General features: G+C 41.4%; 1 protein-coding gene across 2 annotated transcripts; it reads right to left on the bottom strand.

The window, feature by feature from the left end:
* Positions 1-6,287: 6,287 nt before the first annotated feature.
* Positions 6,288-22,950, bottom strand: LOC140907125 (carboxymethylenebutenolidase homolog). 2 transcript variants are annotated; one of them, XM_073332359.1, is made up of 7 exons: positions 22,801-22,950; positions 22,063-22,158; positions 16,396-16,610; positions 13,669-13,776; positions 12,450-12,592; positions 9,368-9,459; positions 6,288-6,545 (listed from the first exon to the last, which is right to left on the bottom strand). In XM_073332359.1, exons 3-7 carry the CDS (start codon positions 16,608-16,610, stop codon positions 6,366-6,368), a joined length of 738 nt encoding a protein of 245 aa, XP_073188460.1. In that variant the 5' UTR covers positions 22,063-22,158; positions 22,801-22,950; the 3' UTR covers positions 6,288-6,365. The 2 variants fall into 2 exon arrangements, with proteins under 2 accessions (XP_073188460.1, XP_073188459.1); XM_073332358.1 differs by lacking the exon at positions 22,063-22,158.
* Between the last annotated feature and the right edge of the window lie 89 nt (positions 22,951-23,039).

The following is a 23,039-nucleotide window of genomic DNA, read 5'->3' as shown; positions in this document are numbered from 1 at the left end:
ATACAGAAGTCACTACATTTAAAATATCTCCTTATGGAGGGGGGAGCATATGAAGGAGGGAGGGAAGCTGGCCGTATGTTAAGGCACTGGGCTGGGGAACAGGAGAACATTTTTATTTCCATGCCACTGTTTTCTGTTATGACCTTCAGCAGGTCACTTAATCTGTGTCTCTCTTCCCACCTGTAACATGGCGATAGCATTTCCTTCCTCACAGAAGTGTTGAGAGAGAGAAATGTACCACAGTCTGTGAGGCACACAAACACTACAGTGAGAAATGCCACCGAAATTCCTAACCCAAGAGAAATGCAGGTCAGCTTTCTCTCCAAGCCAATGCCCTAATGGCAAGGGAAACCCAAGCAGTGGGGCTACTGAGAAATCAGCAGATGTTGTTAGTGAACAACATAAATCTAGCCTAAGCCCAGAAATGATGGGGGAGGCTGTGTCCAAAGCCCTCACACCTATGCCTGGATATATTGAACAACAGAACTCACAACACTATAAATTATCCTGTTGCATGGAGACAAACTCTCACCTAAGGTCCATTCTTACTAAAAGGTGCCTTAACCTTTTATTTCAAGGTCATATTCGAACAGCTGGGGATAAATACTTCTGCCTTCATTGGCTGACTGTCCCACAAAGGGGACCCAGTCCAACCAGGAGTCTGAAAAATATCAGACCATTGGAATAAACAATCTTTGCAATCTGGTTGCAGATGCCACACCAAGGAAAAATATTAAAGGCCAAAGCCTTATCCTACAAACACTAAGTCTATGTGTAGTTTGGAAGTCCATGGAACTATCTGTGGAAGTAGATTACACCATCAAGACCTTCCCATCCAGATTCTGGAAAACAACAGACTACGAGGGAAATAGATTTACTCACTCTACAAGCTGAAGTCACAGGTGCATGCAGCTGCTTCTATTAGCTTAGTTGGGGTCATGTTAACATCCCAGGACAGGAAGGTCTCTTTAATGGGGCTTTTACAAATGTATCACACCACACATGAACATGCCAGCAAAGGCTGCAGAGAGACAGGTGGTCTGCCCGCGCATCTGAGACAGGTCAACGCAGCTGCCAGATGAACACGAATGGACTTTGCTTGGCTACCCTTCTTTATCTGTGTGAGTGCCTTAAAGGCAGTCTTTGAGGCAGGTTGTGATAAATGAAGGGTAGTTCCCTTTTATGGACACCCAGCCAGCCAGTTAGCTTTAAAATCCCTGTTAGTGGCTGTTCTCTACTTGTTTTACCTGTAAAGTGTTAAAAAAGCCCATAGGTAAAAGGAAAGGAGTAAGTACCTGGCCAAATGAGCCAATGGGAGGGCTTGAACTTTTTAAAATTGGGAAAAAACTTTCCTTTTGTCTCTCTGTTGTTGTTCTCCAGAGGGAGAGGACAGAGCAGAGACAGGGCTTGAGCTATGTTGTAAAAAGCTGTGAACCAGGTATGAAAACCACCAGATCACACCTAGGAACTACTCAATTTGAAACTCTAGATATGTAAGTAGATCAGGAAATGTCTAGAAAAGTTTCTCTCTTTTATTTCTGTAAGACTTGTGGACTCCTCTGTGCTAACCCCCAAATGCTTTTGTTTTGCTTGTAACCAATAAGCTGGACCTCAGGAAAACCATTCTTGATGCTTAATTATTATATTTTCTCTTTTTAAATCTAGCAATAGCCTAAGTTCCAGACGTATTTTTCTTTCTTTTTTTGTTTTTAATAAAATTTACCTTTTTTAAGAACAGGATTTGGTTTTTGTGTCCTAAGAGGTTTGTGCACATGTCGTTTAATTAGCTGGTGGCAACAGCTGATTTCCTTTGTTTTCTTTCTCAGCTCTTTCCCGGAGGGTGTACGAGCAGGATTTTATATTTGTGCTATAAGAATTAATGTATGTCTTGATTTCATACTGCTAGCCCTTCCCATTTGAATAGCAGAAAGGAATGACCCTTTGGGACTATGAGATTCTGTTTTCCCATATGCATTACAATTAGGACCTGTTATAAAGTTTAGTTAATAAGAGACAGGATTTTGTATTGTGTCTATGTTAATTAAATTAAAGGAATGTTGAAGGCCTGAGCACAATATAAACGGTTTTTGACCACAAGATTTAGTGAAGTTTAATTTCTGTCTTCTCTGTGAGAGACTGTGTGAATGAGGAATGCATGCATCAGGAAAAGATAAGGTGTGAAGGTCATTGTTATAGCCAGATGGTCAAGGAAGAAGTAGTGAAGAGACTTAATGACACCAGAAAATCATCAATGCGCATCCATAATGAAGGAAGGGCAGATTGACGACCCTGAGGGGAAGGCTGGCACCCCTAAAGACAATTGATTAAATCAAAACCAGGACAGGATGACCCTCTCAAAGGAGTTTTGAAATGTTAACACCAATCAAGGATTAACCGGTCAGAAACTGACACGGAAAAATCCATAGACTTCAACAGAGAGAAAAGACTATAAGAACAGGGTGCTTTGCCATAAGATTTTAGGTTTGTCTTGCCACACTCCAGGAGCATTGGATCACGACCAACAGAGTCCTGCTCCCCTCTGCGACCAATCTGGCCGGCCACTAGATTGATCCAGACTCTGGACTGGTAACGATAAACATCAACTGGCAGGACTGTGTGCAGGGTGTGCATGTGTGTGAGATTGAAAAGCATATGCTAACGGTTGTATTTACAATAAACGCAGAATTTTGCCTTATCCCTCTTATAAGATCCTATTGGTATTATTTTATTAGTGTAACAAGGGTGTGTGGGAGGGGTGAAAGGGCTTGAGGGTACCCCATAGGGAGGAATTCACAAGTGCGTCTTCCCGGGTTCAAAGGGGTTTTTTGCATTTGGGTGGTGGCAGCATCTACCCATCCAAGGTCAGAGAAAAGCTGTAACCTTGGAAGTTTAATACAAGCCTGGAGTAGTCAGTATTAATTTTTAGAATCCTTATGAGCCCCCACCTTCTGCACTCAAAGTGCCAGAGTGGAAAATCAGCCTTGACTGACGTATTTAAAGGGATCTGCATGGCTGCTTGCACCACACCCCAAATCTCTTCCATTGCAAAGAGAAGCTCCTCTAGTAGATGTCTCCCAAGCAACCAGGAGAGGCTTGAGAGACCTGTCCTGAAAACCAAGCCAACAGCAGGGAGCGTGTAGTATCTTACTGGTGAGCAGACTGGTGTCAAGATAAACCCTTTATTGAGAAAAGACATGATGTACAGAAGTAAGGTAACAAAACTTCCTAAATTTCTCTAGCTGCAGCCTGTGATTGCCATGAGCTGGACTCCTTTATTTCTGCTTCCCAGCAGGAAGCGTGTCACAAGAAACCAAAGGCTGCATGCAGAGTGTACAGGAAGTGTGGCGTCTCTATCACAGAGAGTGCTCCAGAGCTAGGATGCACAGGGGGTGCCCTCTAAGAAAACGTTCACATATTCAGGTGGGACGCACATGCTCTCCTGGCCCAACTCGGAAGCTTACAAATCAAGAATAAATCTGTAAAAAATCATAACATGTTCCCCAGTAACTGACAGATAAAAGCAGGGCTACTTTAGTGGACATATGATTTACAATAACTAATCTGATGGTTCTTCTGGTTACCCTACCTCATTGAGCATGGGCAAGGGGAAACATAATGAAGTGAAAAGGCAACACTTTTAAAGCCGATATCTGGAACCGATTTTGAAATAATTTCCTGAAAGATGCTTATGGCACTATAGTAAGATGCTTGAGATCTGTGTTCAGTTCCTAGCTGTGTCATAGTTTTCCTTTATGACCTCAGGCAAGTCACTTAATATGTCTGTATATCAGTGTGTAAAGTGGGTATAACAATATTTCCCTAACTCACAGGGGTGTTAATTAATGTATGTGAAGTTCTATGATTGATGTGGGCCTTAATGAGTACCTAGACAGAATGGGTATCAGGAACTTGGTCTACAAATAGATTCTCTGAATTAAAACTGACAATGCAAACCTACCCCATCACATATCTGTGATGCTAGCAGGCATAATCTGGTACCGGGGAGGCAAAAGATTCTATGTGTGAGATTACAGGCATTCGATAATGTTGCTTTAACAGAATATAAACAAAAAAACTACACAAAAAGAAAGTTAAACTTACTAAGTCAAGCACTCAACAATTAGGAAATGGAAGTTTAATTTACATGTGAAACATTAATTGGCCTCCTTTGTGCATATGAACTATTATACAACATTGTGATCATATGCTATTTTTTCCACACGCCTCCTGCCTTCTTGACTTTTGACTTCTATCTAATCTATCTAAATGGCATACACAAATTGCTCCATCCCTACCACCAAGGAGGAATGTGACAGCCATTTAACACAGCTAGCCATACAACAGGATACTTTGTTTATTTTTTAAAGGAGAGTTAAATATAGCTTCTCCTACTGAAATTACAGGGAGAATTTGTATAGGCAAAATAGAATGATCCAAGTTGGAATTGGACACGACACTTAGGCCTTGTCTTCACTGGGAAAGGGTTTTTTCCCTACCACATGGTAACTATCACATGGCAAAATTCTAGTGTGGATAAGGCAGTTGTAGTTTTCAGACATGTTAGCAAACTGAGGTAAATACATGGTTAAATCAGCTGTGACATACTGTACCTCAAAATGGCACTCTGTAACCCCCATATTCATCATTCGTATGTGGTTGTAATATTTCATACAAAGCATGCCATGTAAGATATCATATGAAAGGTCATGACTGTTGAAACCCATTGTTCTGTCCAAATATGTATATAATTAGTGTGTATAAAGTTATGAGATGTTGCTGTATGGTTGTTACTGAAATATGCTGTATGTTTGATAGTGACATACAAAGGAGCCCGCCCAGGAGGGTGCTCCACAACCATTAATCCGCAGGAGAGTTGTAATCAAGGAATTTACAATTCAATGACTTTTGCCCAAGTCCACACAATGGAGGTTTACTCAATCACTGTGACTCAGCAAAGCTCACTGGGACATGTTGCAGCACGTTTCTCCTCCCTGCACCTATGCTGGAAGCAACTGGAATGACAAGAAGACGAAGATCATCTGAGGTGACTGGTCCAGGCTTAAGTGGAAGCCTGTGTATTAAGAATTGTAACATCCAGTTGGATGAGAAAAATGCTGATCTAAACACAGCCGAATGAAATAAGGTTTAAGATTTAGATTGTTCATTGATCTTTTATTTTCTTTGGTAACTATCTCTAATCTTCCATGCCTACCACTTATAACCACTTAAAATCTATCTTTCTGTAGTTAATAGATCTGTTTTATACTTTAACTAAACCAGTGTGTTTTGGTTGAAGCGCTTGGGAAATCTCTGCACAGTTACAAAGGCTTATGCATGTCCTCTCCACACTGAGTGAAGGCGAGAGGGCGGCCTGGCTAATAAACATACATTGGTCAGGCTTCTGACTAGGGCAAGAAGGTACAGCTCTGGGGTCCTAGGCTGGGGAAGCTGCAGGGAATTGTCTGGAGCTTCTCTATTGTTAGTTCAGGAGTGGTTGGGAGAAGTATTCATGTAACTCGTTTAAGTGTGTCCCTACCTGTGGATGTCTGTGTGAGTGCAGTAGCTGCCAGAGGTTTGCAGCTTGTCACAACATCACAGTGTGAGAGGGAGCCCAGGTTCGTGGGACAGAGGGCTCAGCGGTACCCCAGTTCCATGTTGCACCCTGGGGACACCATCACATCAACACCTTTTCTCATAATTTCCCTAGCTATTGCAACAGTTCATGGGACAAGTATGTGGGACAAGCAACTTGATTAAACATCTTATCAGAAAAACAGTGGCCCTAACACCATGCTGGGATTGGAGAATTAGTAAATGTTTGCTTCAGCAGGAGTGGTACTAATTGTTGAGTCACTGATGCCACTCTCCTGGGAAGTCTCCCATCTAATGTCCAAGCACAACCCTGCCTAGTTTAGAGCAGACGAAGCCACAGCTCAAGGTACTGTACGATGGCTGTAGGAGAAATATTTTCTCAGTGCATTCACATAACTGTCATTAGCTTTTCTTACAATTACTCATAAATATTGAGGGATATATGAACCCCTTAGATAGGGGTATATCTCGAAGCAGATTGTAACAATCTTAAGATATATAGGTCAGATTTCAAAACTTTTTTCTAAATTTAAGGTGTTCTACACTTGAAAATATTTTGGCATCAACTTATTCAAGGAAGTTCAAAAATACAAATAAAAATTGTTAGAAAGTGTTACTGCTGAAAAGTAAATAAACAACCATTTATCTTTTTTTATCTTCTAATTAAATTTAAAATGATTTTTATTTTTTCCAAAAATAAAAGTACAATGTGCTCTAAAGTCTACCTAACAAATTACTTGATTGTGTTTTACAGATCTGGCAGTATACTTTTGTTAAAGGTATTTATTTAACCAGTAGATCATGTCCTTTCTTGCTTCTTCAATGTAGGGTTTATCTTGAGGGTTTATATCTTCTCTCCTGCGATGTACAAAACCATGAGTTTGCCCAGGGTAAATTTTAACTCTGTAATCAACTTTACAGTGTTGTTTCAGCTTCTGCTCCAGTAAGGTGACCTGTAACAGAACATCCTTCCGTTAGTGACATTGATTTAACCTATTATTTTTACTAATTCTCAGCTTGCTCATCATTTAGTTTCCTGAAAGATGTGATGTATCCTCATCTCAGTTCCTTCTTTACCAATCTCACACTTGGGCCAGACTAGATTTGTTACCCCAATTGTATTTTTATGGGCTATTTTCTTCTAGTAATCATTGAGCTATGACTGTACAAAATTACAAAAACTGTGTAGGTAAGTGGAATCGCATCTTTAAAGGTCTCTGCAAAGATAAAAACACTTGTTTCCTGATGTGGGGCTTACTACCATGAGTAGTCCAGTTGGTAGCAAGCACTACAGCAAGTAGTAAGTAGTGGAGACTGGACCGAGAAAAGGGACAAAACTGGAATCACTTTGAATTTGTGTTTGGGCGGGTGGAAGCTGCACAGATTCAAAGCTTGTGATTCTAACCTGTTCCTATGATTTTTGATGGAAAAAAAAAATCTACAAGTGGATGCAAGCCTGCAGCATATCTTCCTTTGGGCTCCTGCAAAGGCTACTCAGCTCCCTCCTACTATGATTCTATACATTGTGACAAAGTTCCTCCTCTACCTTGGTGGGTCTTGCGCTTATTGGCGGATTTGCTCACCTTGGAGCTTCACGGCAGCCCTCAGTTTGGCCGTTTTTCTGAACCCACAGTCCAGGTCAACTCCTCCTGTGTCTGACCAGGAGTTGAGAGGATTTGGGGGGAACCCGGGCCCACCCTCTACTCCGGGTTCCAGCCCAGCACCCTGTGGAATGCAGCTGTCTAGAGTGCCTCCTGGAACAGCTGTGCGACAGCTACAACTCCCTGGGCTACTTCCCCATGGCCTCCTCCCGACACCTTCTTTATCCTCACCATAGGACCTTCCTCCTGGTGTCTGATAATGTTTGTACTCCTCAGTCCTCCAACAGTCCGCGTTCTCACTCTCAGCTCCTAGTGCCTCTTGCTCCCAGCTCCTCACACGCACACCACAAACTGAAGTGAGCTCCTTTTTAAAACCCAGGTGCCCTGATTAGCCTGCCTTAATTGATTCTAGCAGCTTCTTGATTGGCTGTAGGTGTTCTAATCAGCCTGTCTTAATTGTCTCCAGAAGGTTCCTGATTGTTCTAGAACCTTCCCTGTTACCCTACCCAGGGAAAAGGGACCTACTTAGCCTGGGGCTAATATAGCTGCCTTCTATTACTCTCCTATAGCCATCTGGCCCGACCCTGTCACAACACAAAAAAAATCTATATTCTGATCCGGAAAACATTGAGCACTGTGCCTATATAAGTGTTTTGGTTCAGATGGATCTGAAATGTTATAAGAAAAGCTTGCAGTATTTTAGTGTTGTTGAACCAGAGCCTGAGCCAAGCTTAAGCCTGGAACTTTAGCCTACATGGAATCCAGATTTACGTCTAGTTACTAATAACGCCTTTAGATAATAAACAGGGATAGAACAGGGTGGGGCTGGCAGCAGGGGGTATGAGGACCCGGGCCCACTCTCCTCTACTGGGTCCCAGCCCAGAGCCCTAACAGTGGTGGAGGGTTCTGCCACTGGGTCAGTGGGATCCAACTGAAACATTCTTACTCATGCTCCAGCAACAAAAGCGGACTAAAGTCTAGTTTCTCTGGGCTACTTCCTACCCTAGTCCAGGTGCAGGACTCTGTAGTCCAAGGATATTCCATCATCTCAGGATACAGGGCTGACAGCAGTCCTGGCAACTCCTATCATGGGCTGGTCTCCTCTGGGGGCAGGGCGCAGCACAGCATTGATTCAGCTCTGGAGTTCTGCAGTTGGTTGGAAACGTCTGCCTCCTTCCATGGCTCCAGCCGAACTGAGCTGCAGGGCCCTCCTTCTACACTTCCTGCCACTCCCCTCTGCTTCAGGTACAAGGGGGTGGGGTTGGCCCTGCTTCGCCCACCAAGGGAGTGTAGGGGTCCTTGGGGCTCAGGCTCGGCGGGAGGCCACTCTGCCTTGCTACAGGGTTCATAATCTCCCCCTCTGTTTTCTTTTTGCACATCTCTCAGCTTGGTCAATGAAACTACACTAGTTAGTTTTCCCTTCCAGGGAAACCTTCAAAATTGCCAGAAATGTCAACCCTGAAGGGAGGGGGCTCCAGTAGGAGGGAATAACTAGGAGGGAAATAGGCAATAACACCGAAGAAGGGGACAGAGAGCTGGCTGCCCTGATGGAGGATGGATTTCCCTGAGGTAAACAGAGAACCCGGAGACCAGATCCTCAAGTGGTATAAATCACTACAGCCTCACCAGAGCTATGCTGATTTACACCAGAAGAGGATCTGACCCCAGTTGTTTGCAGGGCTTTTTGCCTTCTGATTGGACTTCATAAACTGTTTGAAAGCCTGGTAAAGAGCAGTGGCTCTCTTGGCCTTCGTGGGATGGAAAGCCTAGGAATGAGCTCGCAGGAAGAAGAGGGAAAGCCTAGGAATGAGCTGTCCCTCTGTAACTGTTGATCCCAATTGCAGGGTGTTGACCTAATGCCTAACCTCATTTTGATTAAGGAGGGTTTCATCTCCTGTGCCTGCCGAATGCCTTCCTTTTGACTCCATCTACAGCTACTAGTCCCTCTCTTACCATGACCCCCTTATTTTATAAAATCTATACTTAGAGATGGGAAACATTGACAGTATGCCTTTAAATAATTTGTGAGAACAATAACAGGAGTTTTTATATCCTTTTTTAAGAGGCAAGAAAGATACTAATTCATTTTCTAATTTCTCTGAACAAAATGTTATCTTATTAAATCAATGTTTAAAAAGCAATGAAGATATAAATGTGTTTGAAGGTGAACTTACTTGTTCAAGAGGGATGTAATCATCACTTTCACCAAAAATGAAGAATGTGGGGTGGAGCAAACTGTATCTATCCTCAAAGTACTTAATTACTCCTAGAAAAATTAAATACATTTAAAATGTTTATAGTGAGCAATTTATAATGATTAACACTAAATCAAAACATGAAAGTTACAGATGGAGACACTTTTCAGAGTGGTAGCCGCGTTAGTCTGTATCAGCAAACAGAATGAGGAGTACTTGTGGCACCTTAGAGACTGACAAATTTATTTGAGCATAAGCTTTCGTGGGCTAAAGCCCACTTCATCAGATGCATGCAGTGGAAAATACAGTAGGAAGATATATATATATATATATATATATATATATATATATATACAGAGAACATGAAAAAATGGGGGTTGCCATACCAACTCTAAAGAGACTCATCGATTAAGGTGGACTATTATCAGCAGGAGAAGAAAACTTTTGTAGTGATAATCAGGATGGCCCATTTCAAACGGTTGACAGGTAGGTGTGAGTAACAGTTGGGGAAAAATTAGCATGGGGAAATAGTTTTTAGTTTGTGTAATGATTCATCCACTCCCAGTCTTTATTCAAGTCTAATTTAATGGTGTCCAGTCTGCAAATTAATTCCAGTTCTGCGGTTTCTCATTGGAGTCTTTTTTGAAGTTTTTTTGTGGAATAATTGTGACTTTTAGGTCTGTAATTGAGCGTCCAGGGAGATTGAAGTGTTCTCCGACTGGTTTTTGAATGTTATAATTCTTGATGTCTGATTTGTGTTCATTTATTCTTTTGCGTAGAGACTGTCCAGTTTGGCCAATGTACATAGCAGAGGGGCATTGCTGGCACATGATGGCATATATCACATTGGTAGATGTGCAGGTGAACAAGCTTCTGATCGTGTGGCTGATCTGTGAGAGTGAGGAATCGTCCTTCAGGATAGGTTGTAGATCCTTAATGATGTGCTGGAGAGGTTATAGTTGGGGGCTGAAGGTGATGGCTAGTGGCGTTCTGTTACTTTCTTTGTTGGGCCTGTCGTGTAGTAGGTGACTTCTGGGTACTCTTCTGGCTCTGTCAATCTGTTTCTTCACTTCAGCAGGTGGGTATTGTAGTTGTAAGAACTCCAGCTCATCATCAAGAATCTACAACCTATCCTGAAGGATGATCCCTCGCTCTCACAGATCTTGGGAGACAGGCCAGTCCTCGCTTACAGACAGCCCCCCAGCCTGAAGCAAATATTCACCAGCAACCACACACCACGCAACAAAAACACTAACCCAGGAACCTATCCTTGCAACAAAGCCCGTTGCCAACTCTGTCCACATATCTATTCAAGGGACACCATCATAGGATCTAATCACATCAGCCACACTATCAGAGGCTCGTTCACCTGCACATCTACCAATGTGATATATGCTATCATGTGCCAGCAAAGCCCCTCTGCCATGTACATTGGCCAAACTGGACAGTCTCTACACAAAAGAATAAATGGACACAAATCAGATGTCAAGAATTATAACATTCAAAAACCAGTTGGAGAACACTTCATCCTCCCTGGGCACTCAATTACAGACCTAAAAGTCGCAATTATTCCACAAAAAAGCTTCAAAAAAGACTCCAGTGAGAAACTGCAGAACTGGAATTAATTTGCAAACTGAACACCATTAAATTAGACTTGAATAAAGACTGGGAGTGGATGAGTCATTACACAAACTAAAAACTATTTCCCCATGCTAATTTTTCCCCTACTGTTACTCACACCTTCTTGTCAACCGTTTGAAATGGGCCATCCTGATTATCACTACAAAAGTTTTTTTTCTCCTGCTGATAATAGCTCACCTTAATCGATGAGTCTCTTTAGAGTTGGTATGGCAACCCCCATTTTTTCATGTTTCTGTGTATATATATCTTCCTACTGTATTTTCCACTGCATGCATCTGATGAAGTGTGTTTTAGCCCACGAAAGCTTATGCCCAAATAAATTTGTTAGTCTCTAAGGTGCCACAAGTACTCCTCGTTCTTTTTAGATGGAGACACTGGATCTGAACTTCCTCTCTTCCAGCTCTGGGGAAGTGAGGCTCCAGATCCAGTGTCTTGGCCCAGCTCTATAACTGGTCTACCTGGACCTGCACTGGCAAAAAAAAAACCACACTGATGTATTTCCCCATCAGTGCAGTTCCCCTAGTAAGAACAATGGAAAAATCTGTATTGTAGACAAGCATTTTTATCACCAGGTTGGATGGCTATCCTACAACTTCCATCATTGATACCCTTGGTGGAGCTGTACTGGTGGTGAATTAATCACCTGACTTTTGCCAGCGTAGACAGACACTGCAGCACTGAACCCAAAGATCTGTGGGGACATCTGATTCAGGTCCTGTTCAAAATCCATACTTCACAGCTTGGGTCAATCTTTTGTGACAATTGTATGTATTACATTGAGCCTTGAGTGCATGCCTGGCATTTTGCCCCACTGAAAAAGCCTACAGATCTAGTTTTGACACAGACCAAATGGTTGAGACACAATTGAACTGAATGTGATGTGCCTTTATTATCAGTTAGAAATGGTATAAGAATCAGCATGCTGTAGCAGACTATACAAAGTTGATTTCACATTTTTTCTGTTATGAAAGCTTCATAGATCTAGGGCTACAAAGACACATATAAACATTCATAATTATATATACATCTATGATTTCAATTTAAATATACTCAGAAATAATGATGCAAATCACTAGGCAATCTATATTGTATTTGTATTTTACTATTTATTTACATTTAAATAACAATAAAATCCATAGAAAAAGCTCTACGTGCTCTGACAAATAATTAGACATACATTCACAAGTGATGACCATAGAGCAACAAAAATAACCATATAGAAATAATTAATTAACTTGGCTGATCAGCAAATCAAAGCAGCAATATGAGCTTTTAAGGCCCCCAGGAAGTTCTCCCAACTCTCCCCATAATCCACAGCACATAAATCTAAATCATTATGGATTATATTCAGTAATAGTTAAACTACATGCTATATTTATGTATGTGAGTGAGCTCAAGTTTACATGCATTTTAAACTTACCATAGATTGCCACCCCAGTTTTTAATTCAGGATTTTTCAGCATCAAGTGATGTACAGCCATTCCACCCCAGCAAAATCCAATGACACCGATCTTCTTTGCATTGCATTGCTCCTTTAGATACTTCAAGATGACATCAACTTCCCTAACCCATATAAAGAAAGGCAAATTAAGGAATCTAATAGCACTGGAAAACTGGAAAGAAAATACAATTGGTTTATAAAATAGTCACTTCTAATTTTGTTTAGGTTTTTAGTATCTTCTTGGAACACAACAACTCCAGAATTTAAACTGCAGTTTTGAAACATGAGTTGGCAATTATATGAAACACATGAATATTTAATGGATTAGTTCATCCTAGAGAAGAAAACAGCATAATGCACGAATAACATACTGAATGTGTAATGAGGTGCAATCAGAACAATCTTTTACTTTACACGTATTAGTGGTTAGAATTTTAATTGAGTCTAAAAATACAAATACAGTTGGACAAAGGACCCGATTTCTTATCTTATCAATTAACATTAATAAAATTTAAGTGAAGCCCATTCAAGAGAACACCATTTATGATCAAATTATTACTTGAACTGTTTCAAGGGAAGTAAACATTGCATGAAGTCAGTAAAGCAAATTTTGAAAATGCTGAATGAAATTCAGCAGTGAACTAATAGGTGTAATGGTGAAGTGCAGTTAGGTGTAAATGGTAAAAAACAAGTTTAAGTGACTAGTAGAGTGGCAAAGTAGTGTAACTTACGCTGACCTGGGACTTTGTGGGTGTGCAATACAAATGTAAGTTACATCAGCTTGGTAGTCTTTGGTGACTAATTTTACATCTTACAATTACAGCAGGGCAAAATGGTACCCTAGGAAGCACGGGAGTAGTGTGACCTAAGTTAAAGTAGGAGAAGCCTGCTTTATCTTGCTGAGTTTTGATAGGGTTTCCACCCCACCTCCTTTCCTTCGATGGTTCCATCTCCACTCCTGACATGTATAACTTATAGCTGTTTTGCACACCTGCTTAATGTCACTACTTTGCTATTGACTCCACCGTTTACATAACTACTAATTTGACCCACACATTTCCATGGGATTTGTGCTTTCTTATTCCAAGCTGCATCTGGTCCATTATGTTTTAGGACTTGATCCTGGAGTCTTTACTAGGGCAAAACTCCTATCAATGAGAGCTGTGTATACAAACAGTCTACTAAATATACATCTTACCTGTCTACCTTGCTGGCATCTCGAGTTTTCAGCCAGTCATTAAAGATGGACCAGTCATCAGAAGGGTCCCAAGGTTTTTGTCCCACAAAGAAGTCTGGGCAGATGGCTCTATATGAAAAAGTAAAACAATTTTAGGTCCATGGAATAGCAGTAAGGAGTAATTATGGGACAGTCTGTATACTTTAATGTGTATTCATTCTGTTTATTCCATAATGCTCACACACAGTTATACAGATCTGTTCCCATTACTTGTCTAAATCTAATAGAATGATTTGATAGAACTTCCAGAGCATGGCAGTTTACTTTGACTTATTAGACTTTGTTAATTAAGGAATTTGATAAGTTATTAACTGTTATTAAAATACCCTAAGAACTGATTATCAGTTTTGCAGATATTCTACAATTTACAAGAATATAAATTTGAGCTGGAACTAATGTTAACCTAATATTGTGGGAATGACTTTAGGTTTTTACTATATTTCTGAATATAGTACTCTTATAGGGTCAGCCCTTCACACTCATGCAAAATTCCATTTTTCTTCACTAGGACTTTTGCCATTATAAGTAATGCTAATTAGGACCAAAAAGTACAAGGCTGTTTAAAAGATACTACAGATATTTTAAATAATATCTCAGAAACTTGAAAATCAGATGTTTGGTTTTGTTTTCCTTTCCTTCTTTATGCATCTACACACTGTCTAATTATTGTAAGTAGGGCTGTCAAGCAATTAAAAAATGAATCGCGATTAATCAAGAGATTAATCCAACTGTTAAACAACAATATAATTCCATTTATTTAGTTTTGGATATTTTCTATATTTTCAAATATATTGATTTCAATTACAACACAGAATACAAAGTGTACAGTGCTCACTTTATATTTATTTTTATTATAAATATTTGCACTGTAGAAAACAAAAGAAACAGTATTTTTCAATTCACCTAATACAGGTACTATAGTTCAATCTCTTTGTCATGAAAGTTGAACTTACAAGTGTAGAATTATGTACAAAAAAACCTACATTCAAAAATAAAACAATGTAGAGCCTACAAGTTTACACAGTCCTACCTCTTGTTCAGCGAATTGCTCAGACAAACAAGTTTGTTTACATTTGCAGGAGATAATTCTGCCTTTCTTGTTTACAGTGTCACCTGAAAGTGAGAACAGGCATTCGCATGGCACTGTTGTAGCTGGCGTCGCAAGACATTTACTTGCCAGATGTGCTAAAGATTCATATATGTCTTCATGCTTCAACCACCATTCCAGAGGACATGCATCCATGCTGATAATGGGTTCTGCTCGATAAACATCCAAAGTAGTGTGGATCTATGCATGTTTCTTTTCATCATCTGAGTCAGATGTCACCAGCAGAAAGGTTGATTTTCTTTTTTGGTGGTTTGGGTTCTGTAGTTTCCACATCAGAGTGTTGTTCTTGTAAGACTTCTGAAAGTATGCTTTCATTCCTCTCAGACTTTGGAAGGCACTTCAGATTCTAAAACCTTGGGTTGAGTGCTGTAGCTATCTTTAGAAATCTCGCTTTGGTACCTTTTCTGCGTTTTGTCGAATCTGCAGTGAAAGTGTTCTTAAAATGAACAACATGTGCTGGGTCATCATCTGAGACTGCTATAACATGAAATATATGGCAGAATGCAGGTAAAACAGAGTAGAAGACATACAGTTCTCCCCCCAAGGAGTTCAGTCACAAATATCATTAATGCATTATTTTTTTAACGAGCGTCATCAGCATGGAATTGTGGCTGAAGCAAGAAGGGGCATATGAATGTTTAGCATATCTGGCACATAAATACCTTGCAATGCTGGCTCCAAAAGTGCCATGTGAATGCATGTTCTTACTGTCAGGTGACATTGTAAACAAAAAGCTGGCAGCAGTATCTCCAGTAAATGTAAACAAACTTGCTTGTCTGAGCGATTGGCTGAACAAGAAGTAGGACTGAGTGGACTTGTAGGCTCTAAAGTTTTACATTGTTTTATTTTTGAGTGCAACAAAAAATTTAGATATAACAAAAAATTTAGCTGCTGGCATGTCCATGCAGCCCACGCCACTTCCCACAGCTCCCATTGGCCGGGAATGGTGAACTGCAGCCACTGGGAGCTGCGGGCGGCCGTACAAATGTAAACAAACTGTCTGGTGACCTGCCAGCAGATTACCCTGACAGGTCGCATGCAGCCCACAGGCCGCAGGTTGCCCACCACTGATAAAGAGATTGCACTTCAATACTTGTATGGGGTGAACTGAAAAATACTATTTATTTTGTTTGCCATTTTTACAGTGCAAATATTTGTAGTAAAAATATTAATATAAAGTGAGCACTGTCAACTTTGTATACTGTGTTGTAATTGAAATCAATATATTTAAAAATGTAGAAAAACATCAAATGTAATACATTTCAGTTGGTATTCTGCTGTTTAACAGTGCGATTAAAACTGTGATTAATCGCAATTCATATTTTTATCTGCGATTAATTTTTTTGAGTTAATTGTGTGAGTTAACTCTGATTAATCGACAGCCCTAATTGTATGGTTACTCACTAGTGATCAGCTACTTGCACTGTTTTAAGATGACATATGTGTTTAGAAAAAACACATGCTAGCAAAGTCTTTGAAATTCTTCATACGTGGTGTGGTTTTAAAAAAAAGTCTATAACATTTTTGGCCTAGCAACTTTGACCATGTCTCTTTGGGAAGAAAACATTAAGATTGCTTACATGTATCCATTAGCTGCAAGCATATCAGTTATGTATCTGGTATTTGGGAGTTGCCATCCAAATATATCGTGAATCACAACCACAGCTTTTCCCGTGCTGGCAGACGGTTTGCAAACGTACGCCTTGATGTGCTCCACTTGCACTTCATGCCCAAGGCCCCCATACTCAAACCTGTCTCCAATGTCACATGGGCATGGTCTCGCTTCATTGGCCATCTGGGATACAAACATGGAAAGGACAAAAGATATTAAACTATTAATATTTAAGTACACACGCAGAAAATGTCTGAACGCAATGTGATGATGGCACCGTGAAATATGGAATCTATTGATAATGTTAGGCATAGCACTGATGTTAGGTATGAACTTCTAATACTTGTCAAACAGCAGCATTTTTGCTGTATTTCACAGAGAGCTGTAATTTGGTTACTTAGCCTATATGCTCTTGCGGGCAGAGAACCATCTTTTTGATTTGTGTTTGCACAGCACCGAGGTTAATGGAGTCCTGGGCCATGACTAGGGTTCCTAGGTGCTGTGGTAGTGTTGTACCAATAAAATAAAAACCAGCAGGATCTTATTAAAGGGAAAAAGGGAAAATACCACATTTATTGTGAATACAGAAAGAATCATAGTAAGCAGTTAGTTATAGCTATAACATTCCATTCAATCTCATATTTATTCACACATTCATTCATACAAACACACACACACACATACACACCCACACACACAGGTTCTGCAAGGTTGTTATCATAGTTACCAGCCTTAGAGTTGCTCATGCCAAGCCACTGGCCAGGTGGCCTGGACATGAGGAGGGAGCAGGGCCTTGTCAGATGCTCATCTGATGCTCCTGGAAGTTGGTTTGCAGAATCAGACCCCAAAGTTCTCACTTTTTAGAGTCTATTTTTATAGGAATTTCTTCCTATGCCAGTCTATGGGAATTGCTTCATCATGCTGTTGCTGAATCAATCAGCAGATAGCACATTCCTGACAGCTCCAAGATGTTATCTTGTTCTTTGGTTCTCCCATTCTTGAGGCTGTTGGGTGGATTCCAGTCTGCCCTCTGGGTGGGGTCCTCTGGTTATTTCCACTTGACGCCTTCTTCAGCCGATGGACACTGGATTCTTAGGCTGGCACCTCCCTGATCATTCAGTTATTATCCACACCAAGCATCCATCCACATACATCCTCTATCTCTATTTTAATCACAATTGTTAATACAACAAAAGGGCGGGGAGTCTCTGGGTGCTGTTTCTGTTGTTAGAGTATTGCTTTGAGTCTCTCTCTCTGTGAACTGCTTTGAGAACAGACTCTGTCTTAGAATGTACTAACACAGTTAGCAGCTTGCAAGTTTCACACATAGAGGGAGAGAAAGAGTACCAAAAACCAAGAGACCTCTTCATTAGTAATACCCTGGAATTTAAACTCTGGGGAACCAAACTCATTTGTGATTTTAATACAGAACTTCTTTAATATGATCCAACAGTAGTACAAATAATAAAACAGTGAAAAAAATTAAGAGTAATATCTCCCTAGATAAGATCATCGCAAACTGCTGTTGTGATGAAGTAGGTTCTTTTCCTTCTTTTCTGTGATGTGCTCAGTAACTCATAGTATATATTAGTCTAGTCATTTTGAAGTTTTGATATGTGACACAGTGCTTTGGAAGTGAATAATCTTTTCTGAGCAAGTAAAGATACATACATAGTTTTGATTAAACGTAAGACATTTTATGGCAAGAATTAAAGCTCTCTAAAACATTCTGTAATGGGCTCTTTCAATTTGAAGAAATGCCACTGCTAAAGCAACTTCCAGCCCAGGTTGAAGAAAGGTGTTTGTTTTATATATGGAATGTGATCAATAAGAACATACCTAACAAATATTTCACAAAATTTTTATGAGGTATTTATTACATATTATGGAAGTGATACATTCTGCCAGTATGGTAAAAAGCTCATGAGAAGTGAAAATCTTTAAGGTGAACAAAAATGTTATAAGAATGAAATGACCACAAGGCCTGGTTAACTGCTGATTAGCTATTATACAGAGAGAGGTCAGCATATACAAGTGACTCAAACAGAGTAAAGAGAACAGAGCTGATACAGAGATTTATATAGCTGTTTTGTCTTACTATTTCATTAAGTTAATGGCTACATTCTGCTAGTGTCGGACCAACCAAATTAATCAAATTACTTTATATTGCTGCAGAATATTTCAAGTGATCCATATAAATTACTTCATTGTGGACTGAATAGTATACAAACTATTAAACCAGGGGTCTCAAACTCAAATGACCATGAGGGCCACATGAGGACTAGTACATTGGCCCGAGGGCCGCACCACTGACCACCCCCTACTGCTGACCCGGCCCCACCCCCACTCCACCCCTTCCGTGAGGCCCCGCCCCTGCCCCACCTCTTCCCACCCCTTCCCTGTCCCCATTCCAACTCCTTCCATGAAATCCCTACCTCAACTCCGCCCCCACCCTGCCCCCAAGGGGTGCAGGAGTGTGCAGGGTGCAGCAGGGGGCTCAGGGCAGGGGGTCAGTGTGCAGGGTGGGGCAGGGGGTCAGGGGGTTGAGGTGCAGGAGGGGTGTGGGCTGCAGCAGGGTGCTCAGAGCAGGGGGTTGGGGTGCAGGAGGGGTGCGGGGTGCAGGGTGCCGCAGGGGGCTCAGGTCAGGGGGTCGGGGTGCAGGGTGCAGCAGGGGGCTCAGGCAATGGTGAGCTGGAGGCGGTTTGCACCAGTTCGCGCGAACCAGTTGTTAAATTTAGAAGCTGGTTTAGAACTGGTTGTTAAAGGGTTGGGCAAACTCCAGCCCATGGGCCACATCTGGCCTGCAAGACCATCCTGTCCAGCCTGCCTGAGCTCCCGGCTGGGGAGGCTCCCCTTGAGAATGCCTTTATACTCACCCGGCAGTGCTCTGGGTCTTTGACAGTGGGTCCTTCACTCGCTCCGGGACTTCAGCGGCCCTTTGGTGGCGGGTCCCTCAGGGCCGCCGAAGACCTGGAGTGAGTGAAGGACCCGCCGCTGAAGTGCCGCCGAAGACCCCGAGTGACTGAAGGAACCAGTTCTTCAGATTCTGGCAGCTCATCACTGGGCCCGGGGCAGGGGGTCGGGGTGCAGGAGGGGTGTGGGGTGTAGCAGAGGGCTCAGGGCAGGGGGTTCAGCTGCAAGAGGGGTTCAGGGGCGGGTCCGGCCCAGGATGCACCGGGGCCAGGGCAGGCTCCCTGCCTGCCCGCCCTGCCCCTGCACCGCTCCAGAAAGCAGCCGGGACCTGGGGGCGGGGGGCACAGGGGTCTGTGTGTTGCCCTGGCCGCACCTCCAGGCACCGCCCCCTGCACCTCCCATTGGCTGGGAATGGGGAATCGCGGCCAATGGGAGCTTCGGGGGGGTACCTGGAGGAGCGGCCAGGGCAACACACAGACCCCTGTTGCCCCCCTCCCCCAGGTCCCGGCCACTTCCTGGAGTGGCGCGGGGGCAGGACAGGGCTGCCCTGACCCCAGTGCACACCAGGCCGGAGCCGCTCTAGGTAAATGCTGGGGGGGCCACGGGAAGCTGGTGGACCACAAAAATCACCCCGCCTGCTGCATGTTTGAGACCCCTGTATTAAACAATGTGGAGAAATTTTACTTAAAATTCTGTATAAACTTTAAAATGGACATGTTGCAAAGACATAAGAGCACTGACAAAGAACATGCTGCCTGGTACATAAAAGGAGATGTATAAAGTTGACTACACTAAGTATGCTCATGGAAACCATCCTGTGGAGGCAGGTTGCTGCCTAGGCCCTGGTATAGGATGATCTAAATAGTTGTCTGTCCAAATGCAAAACTGAGGACAAAAAAGTCTGCATACCCATATGACCAGATGATTTACACAAATTGGTATGGCTCAAGAGGTTTTGTACTTATGGACTTCAAATTCCAGTAACACAAACCACAAGCAGTGAACAATTCCAAGAGTAAAAAACACAGCATTTGTTCTGTCTTTGGATGGTGAGAAGGAACAGGACTTGTACTCTGATAGGCCACTTCAAAACTTAGTAAGAAGTATCAGTTGTATGTTGTTTGAGTCAAATCAGCTTTTCAAATGGAGGAATTCATTGGATTATCTCAACTCTTCATCAGAAGCATGCATCACTTTCTGACTGGCCTAGATCAGCTTTGCTAAGAAGAACCAGGCCGTATTGCCCATAAGTGGATAAATGTAGCTTAATGCCATCAGAACTTTGTTCCCAAACTGAAACATCTAGACAAGAGAGACTGAGAAGGCCTTCACTGGCATACCAGTTGTCTGGTCCTAACTAAAGTCTTGTCATAGACAAGCAACGTTTTAATGCTGTTCCTTTGAAGTCCCATAGGAGACTTCTGCAAAATTCAGAAAAAAGTAGAGATATCAGAAGGTCTTGAATGCAAACTACCTGAACTGAACTTTCCATTTGTCTCAAGAAACTATTCATTGCAAAGTCAAGCTGAGCTGGAGAACTTACCTTCACACCAGTTGTAACTGGTAAGTAGCAACCAAGTTTCAATAATATATGTACCCAAAGGAAGACTTGATTATTTTCAAGCAAAATGCATCTCAGAAATGACTTAAGTGTATAGCATACTGTGTTTCACTAACAAGCTCTATCTTAGACGTATAGAAATAATGCTACATCAAGTAATTGAGAGAGCTGAGGTTGGAAGAATTAATTACACTAACTCATCTCAAAACTGGGCGTGGTGGCACGTGCCTGTAATCCCAGCTATTTTGGAGGCTGAGGCTGGTGGATCGCTTGGGCTCAGTGTTTCAGGGCTGCAGTGCACTACGCCGATCAGACAGCTTGGCCAGTGGGTAGCTGAAGAAATGGCTAGAACAACACGAATGGTGTGTTGTGATCGGCGCTCTCTATGAGAGGGCTGATGGACCAATTGATCAAGGTGACTGAACTCAGCCTAGCACTACTTATAACAAGAATGCTTGCTTATAGCAAACGATAACTGAGAGAAACCTTTAGTGTCTAAAACAATCAGCCTAGATACACAGTTGATCGGAAGAAACATGCAGCTCCCTAAAGTAAAAGGCAAAAGTAACTTTCAGTGGTTTCGTTTTAATTAAATGGCACTAAAGGCCAGATTTTTAAAGGTATTTAAGGACCTAAAGATTCAGATAAGTGCCTACTGGGTTTTTCAGAAGTGCCTAACTCCCACTGAAAGGCTCTTAAGTGCCTACGTCACTTTTAAAAATGGGACTTAGGCCCAGATTTTTAATAGTATGTAGGTGTTACTCCACTCAGCATTACGAGGCTGCAATTATTTAGATGGCTAAGAGCTTACAGTAGCAGTGAATTTCCTGTGAAATTAGGGTAGTTTGCATCATTAATTGCATATTATATTTGTGGTTTAGTGTGTGATGAAGGCTATGATTTATCACCTAGAGAGGCAATTTTAAATTAAATTCATGTTTTAGTAATTAACTGTCTACATTCTAAATTCTAACCTTAGAGTAATGTTTGGCAACAGACAGTCCCATAATTTGATTAATAGATTAGTAGGGATCTGTATTGAATGATCCATTGTTCAGTGCTGGTACCAAAATCACCTGTCCAGAATAGTTCATTGCTAGGATACTTTCACCTGTGTAATAAAATTTTCTGATAAGACTTTGATTGATTGATCCGACTTACTAGCTCTTGATGTATGCAGTGCTGTTGTAGCCATGTCTGTCTGAGGATATTAGAGAGAGAAGATGGGTGAGGTAATATCTTTTCTTGAACCAGCTTCTGTTGGTGAGACAGACAAGCCTTCGTGCTTACATAGAGCTTAGACCTGAAGAAGAGCTCTGTGTAAGCTCAAAAGTTTGGACTCATACAGTCCAAATCCATTATTCTAGCACATTAGTTGTTATCAGTCAACTCTAGAGGGGAGCCTTCAGTTGATCTTTACTAGCCAATGTGTTAAAATACAAATTGTGCTTTCTACACCAAGGTTTTAACAAATGTCTTAGTGATATGTTAAAAACACTTTTTAGCCTAGGGAAGGCATATCCTAAATGTGACAGGAGTCCAACATGCTAAATCACACACCCCTACTCCCCCTATCTCGATCTACATGGGGAGGGGAAAGAGTTCTAGAATCAATTCAGGATTTCTTTGGTTTGTTTGGCTTGAATCACTGAAAAAGTTAAATACAACTTACCTCACATACAATGTATTAAATGTATATAAAGCAACTCAAAGTGAAAAGAAATGAGAGCAAAGCCTACACAAAACCTTTTTCTCATCTGAAATATCTCAATCTCCATTTCATTTCCCTGTGTCATGGTGTTGCAGTTCTCTGAGTTTGTTTGTTTTTAAAACAGTTAATCATATGTACTTTGAAACTTTTCCCTCCACCTAAAATTGTAGATTAAATTACATACTAACCTTTGGTGTCTTGTGCTTGGCTGAGCAGCTGATTCAGTTCTGTTGCTGTTTAGAAACACAGCAATTTTTTTATTTGAGGGTGATTTATTTAAAACTATTCAACTTCAGGAAGAAAGAACGAGGCTGTTCAGGAAGACATAACGAGTCCTGACAATGAAGTTGTTTGGAATTTGTGCTGACCTGGACTTGTATTGCCAGTTCTTAGTTAATGAATCACAATTTTATCTACAAGATTTAAC

This window comes from Lepidochelys kempii, chromosome 2 (assembly GCF_965140285.1).
Source record: "Lepidochelys kempii isolate rLepKem1 chromosome 2, rLepKem1.hap1, whole genome shotgun sequence".
NCBI classification, from domain to species: domain Eukaryota; kingdom Metazoa; phylum Chordata; order Testudines; family Cheloniidae; genus Lepidochelys; species Lepidochelys kempii.
The sequence above is the reverse complement of the archived record's forward strand: the minus strand, read 5'-3'. Positions and strand labels throughout refer to the sequence as shown.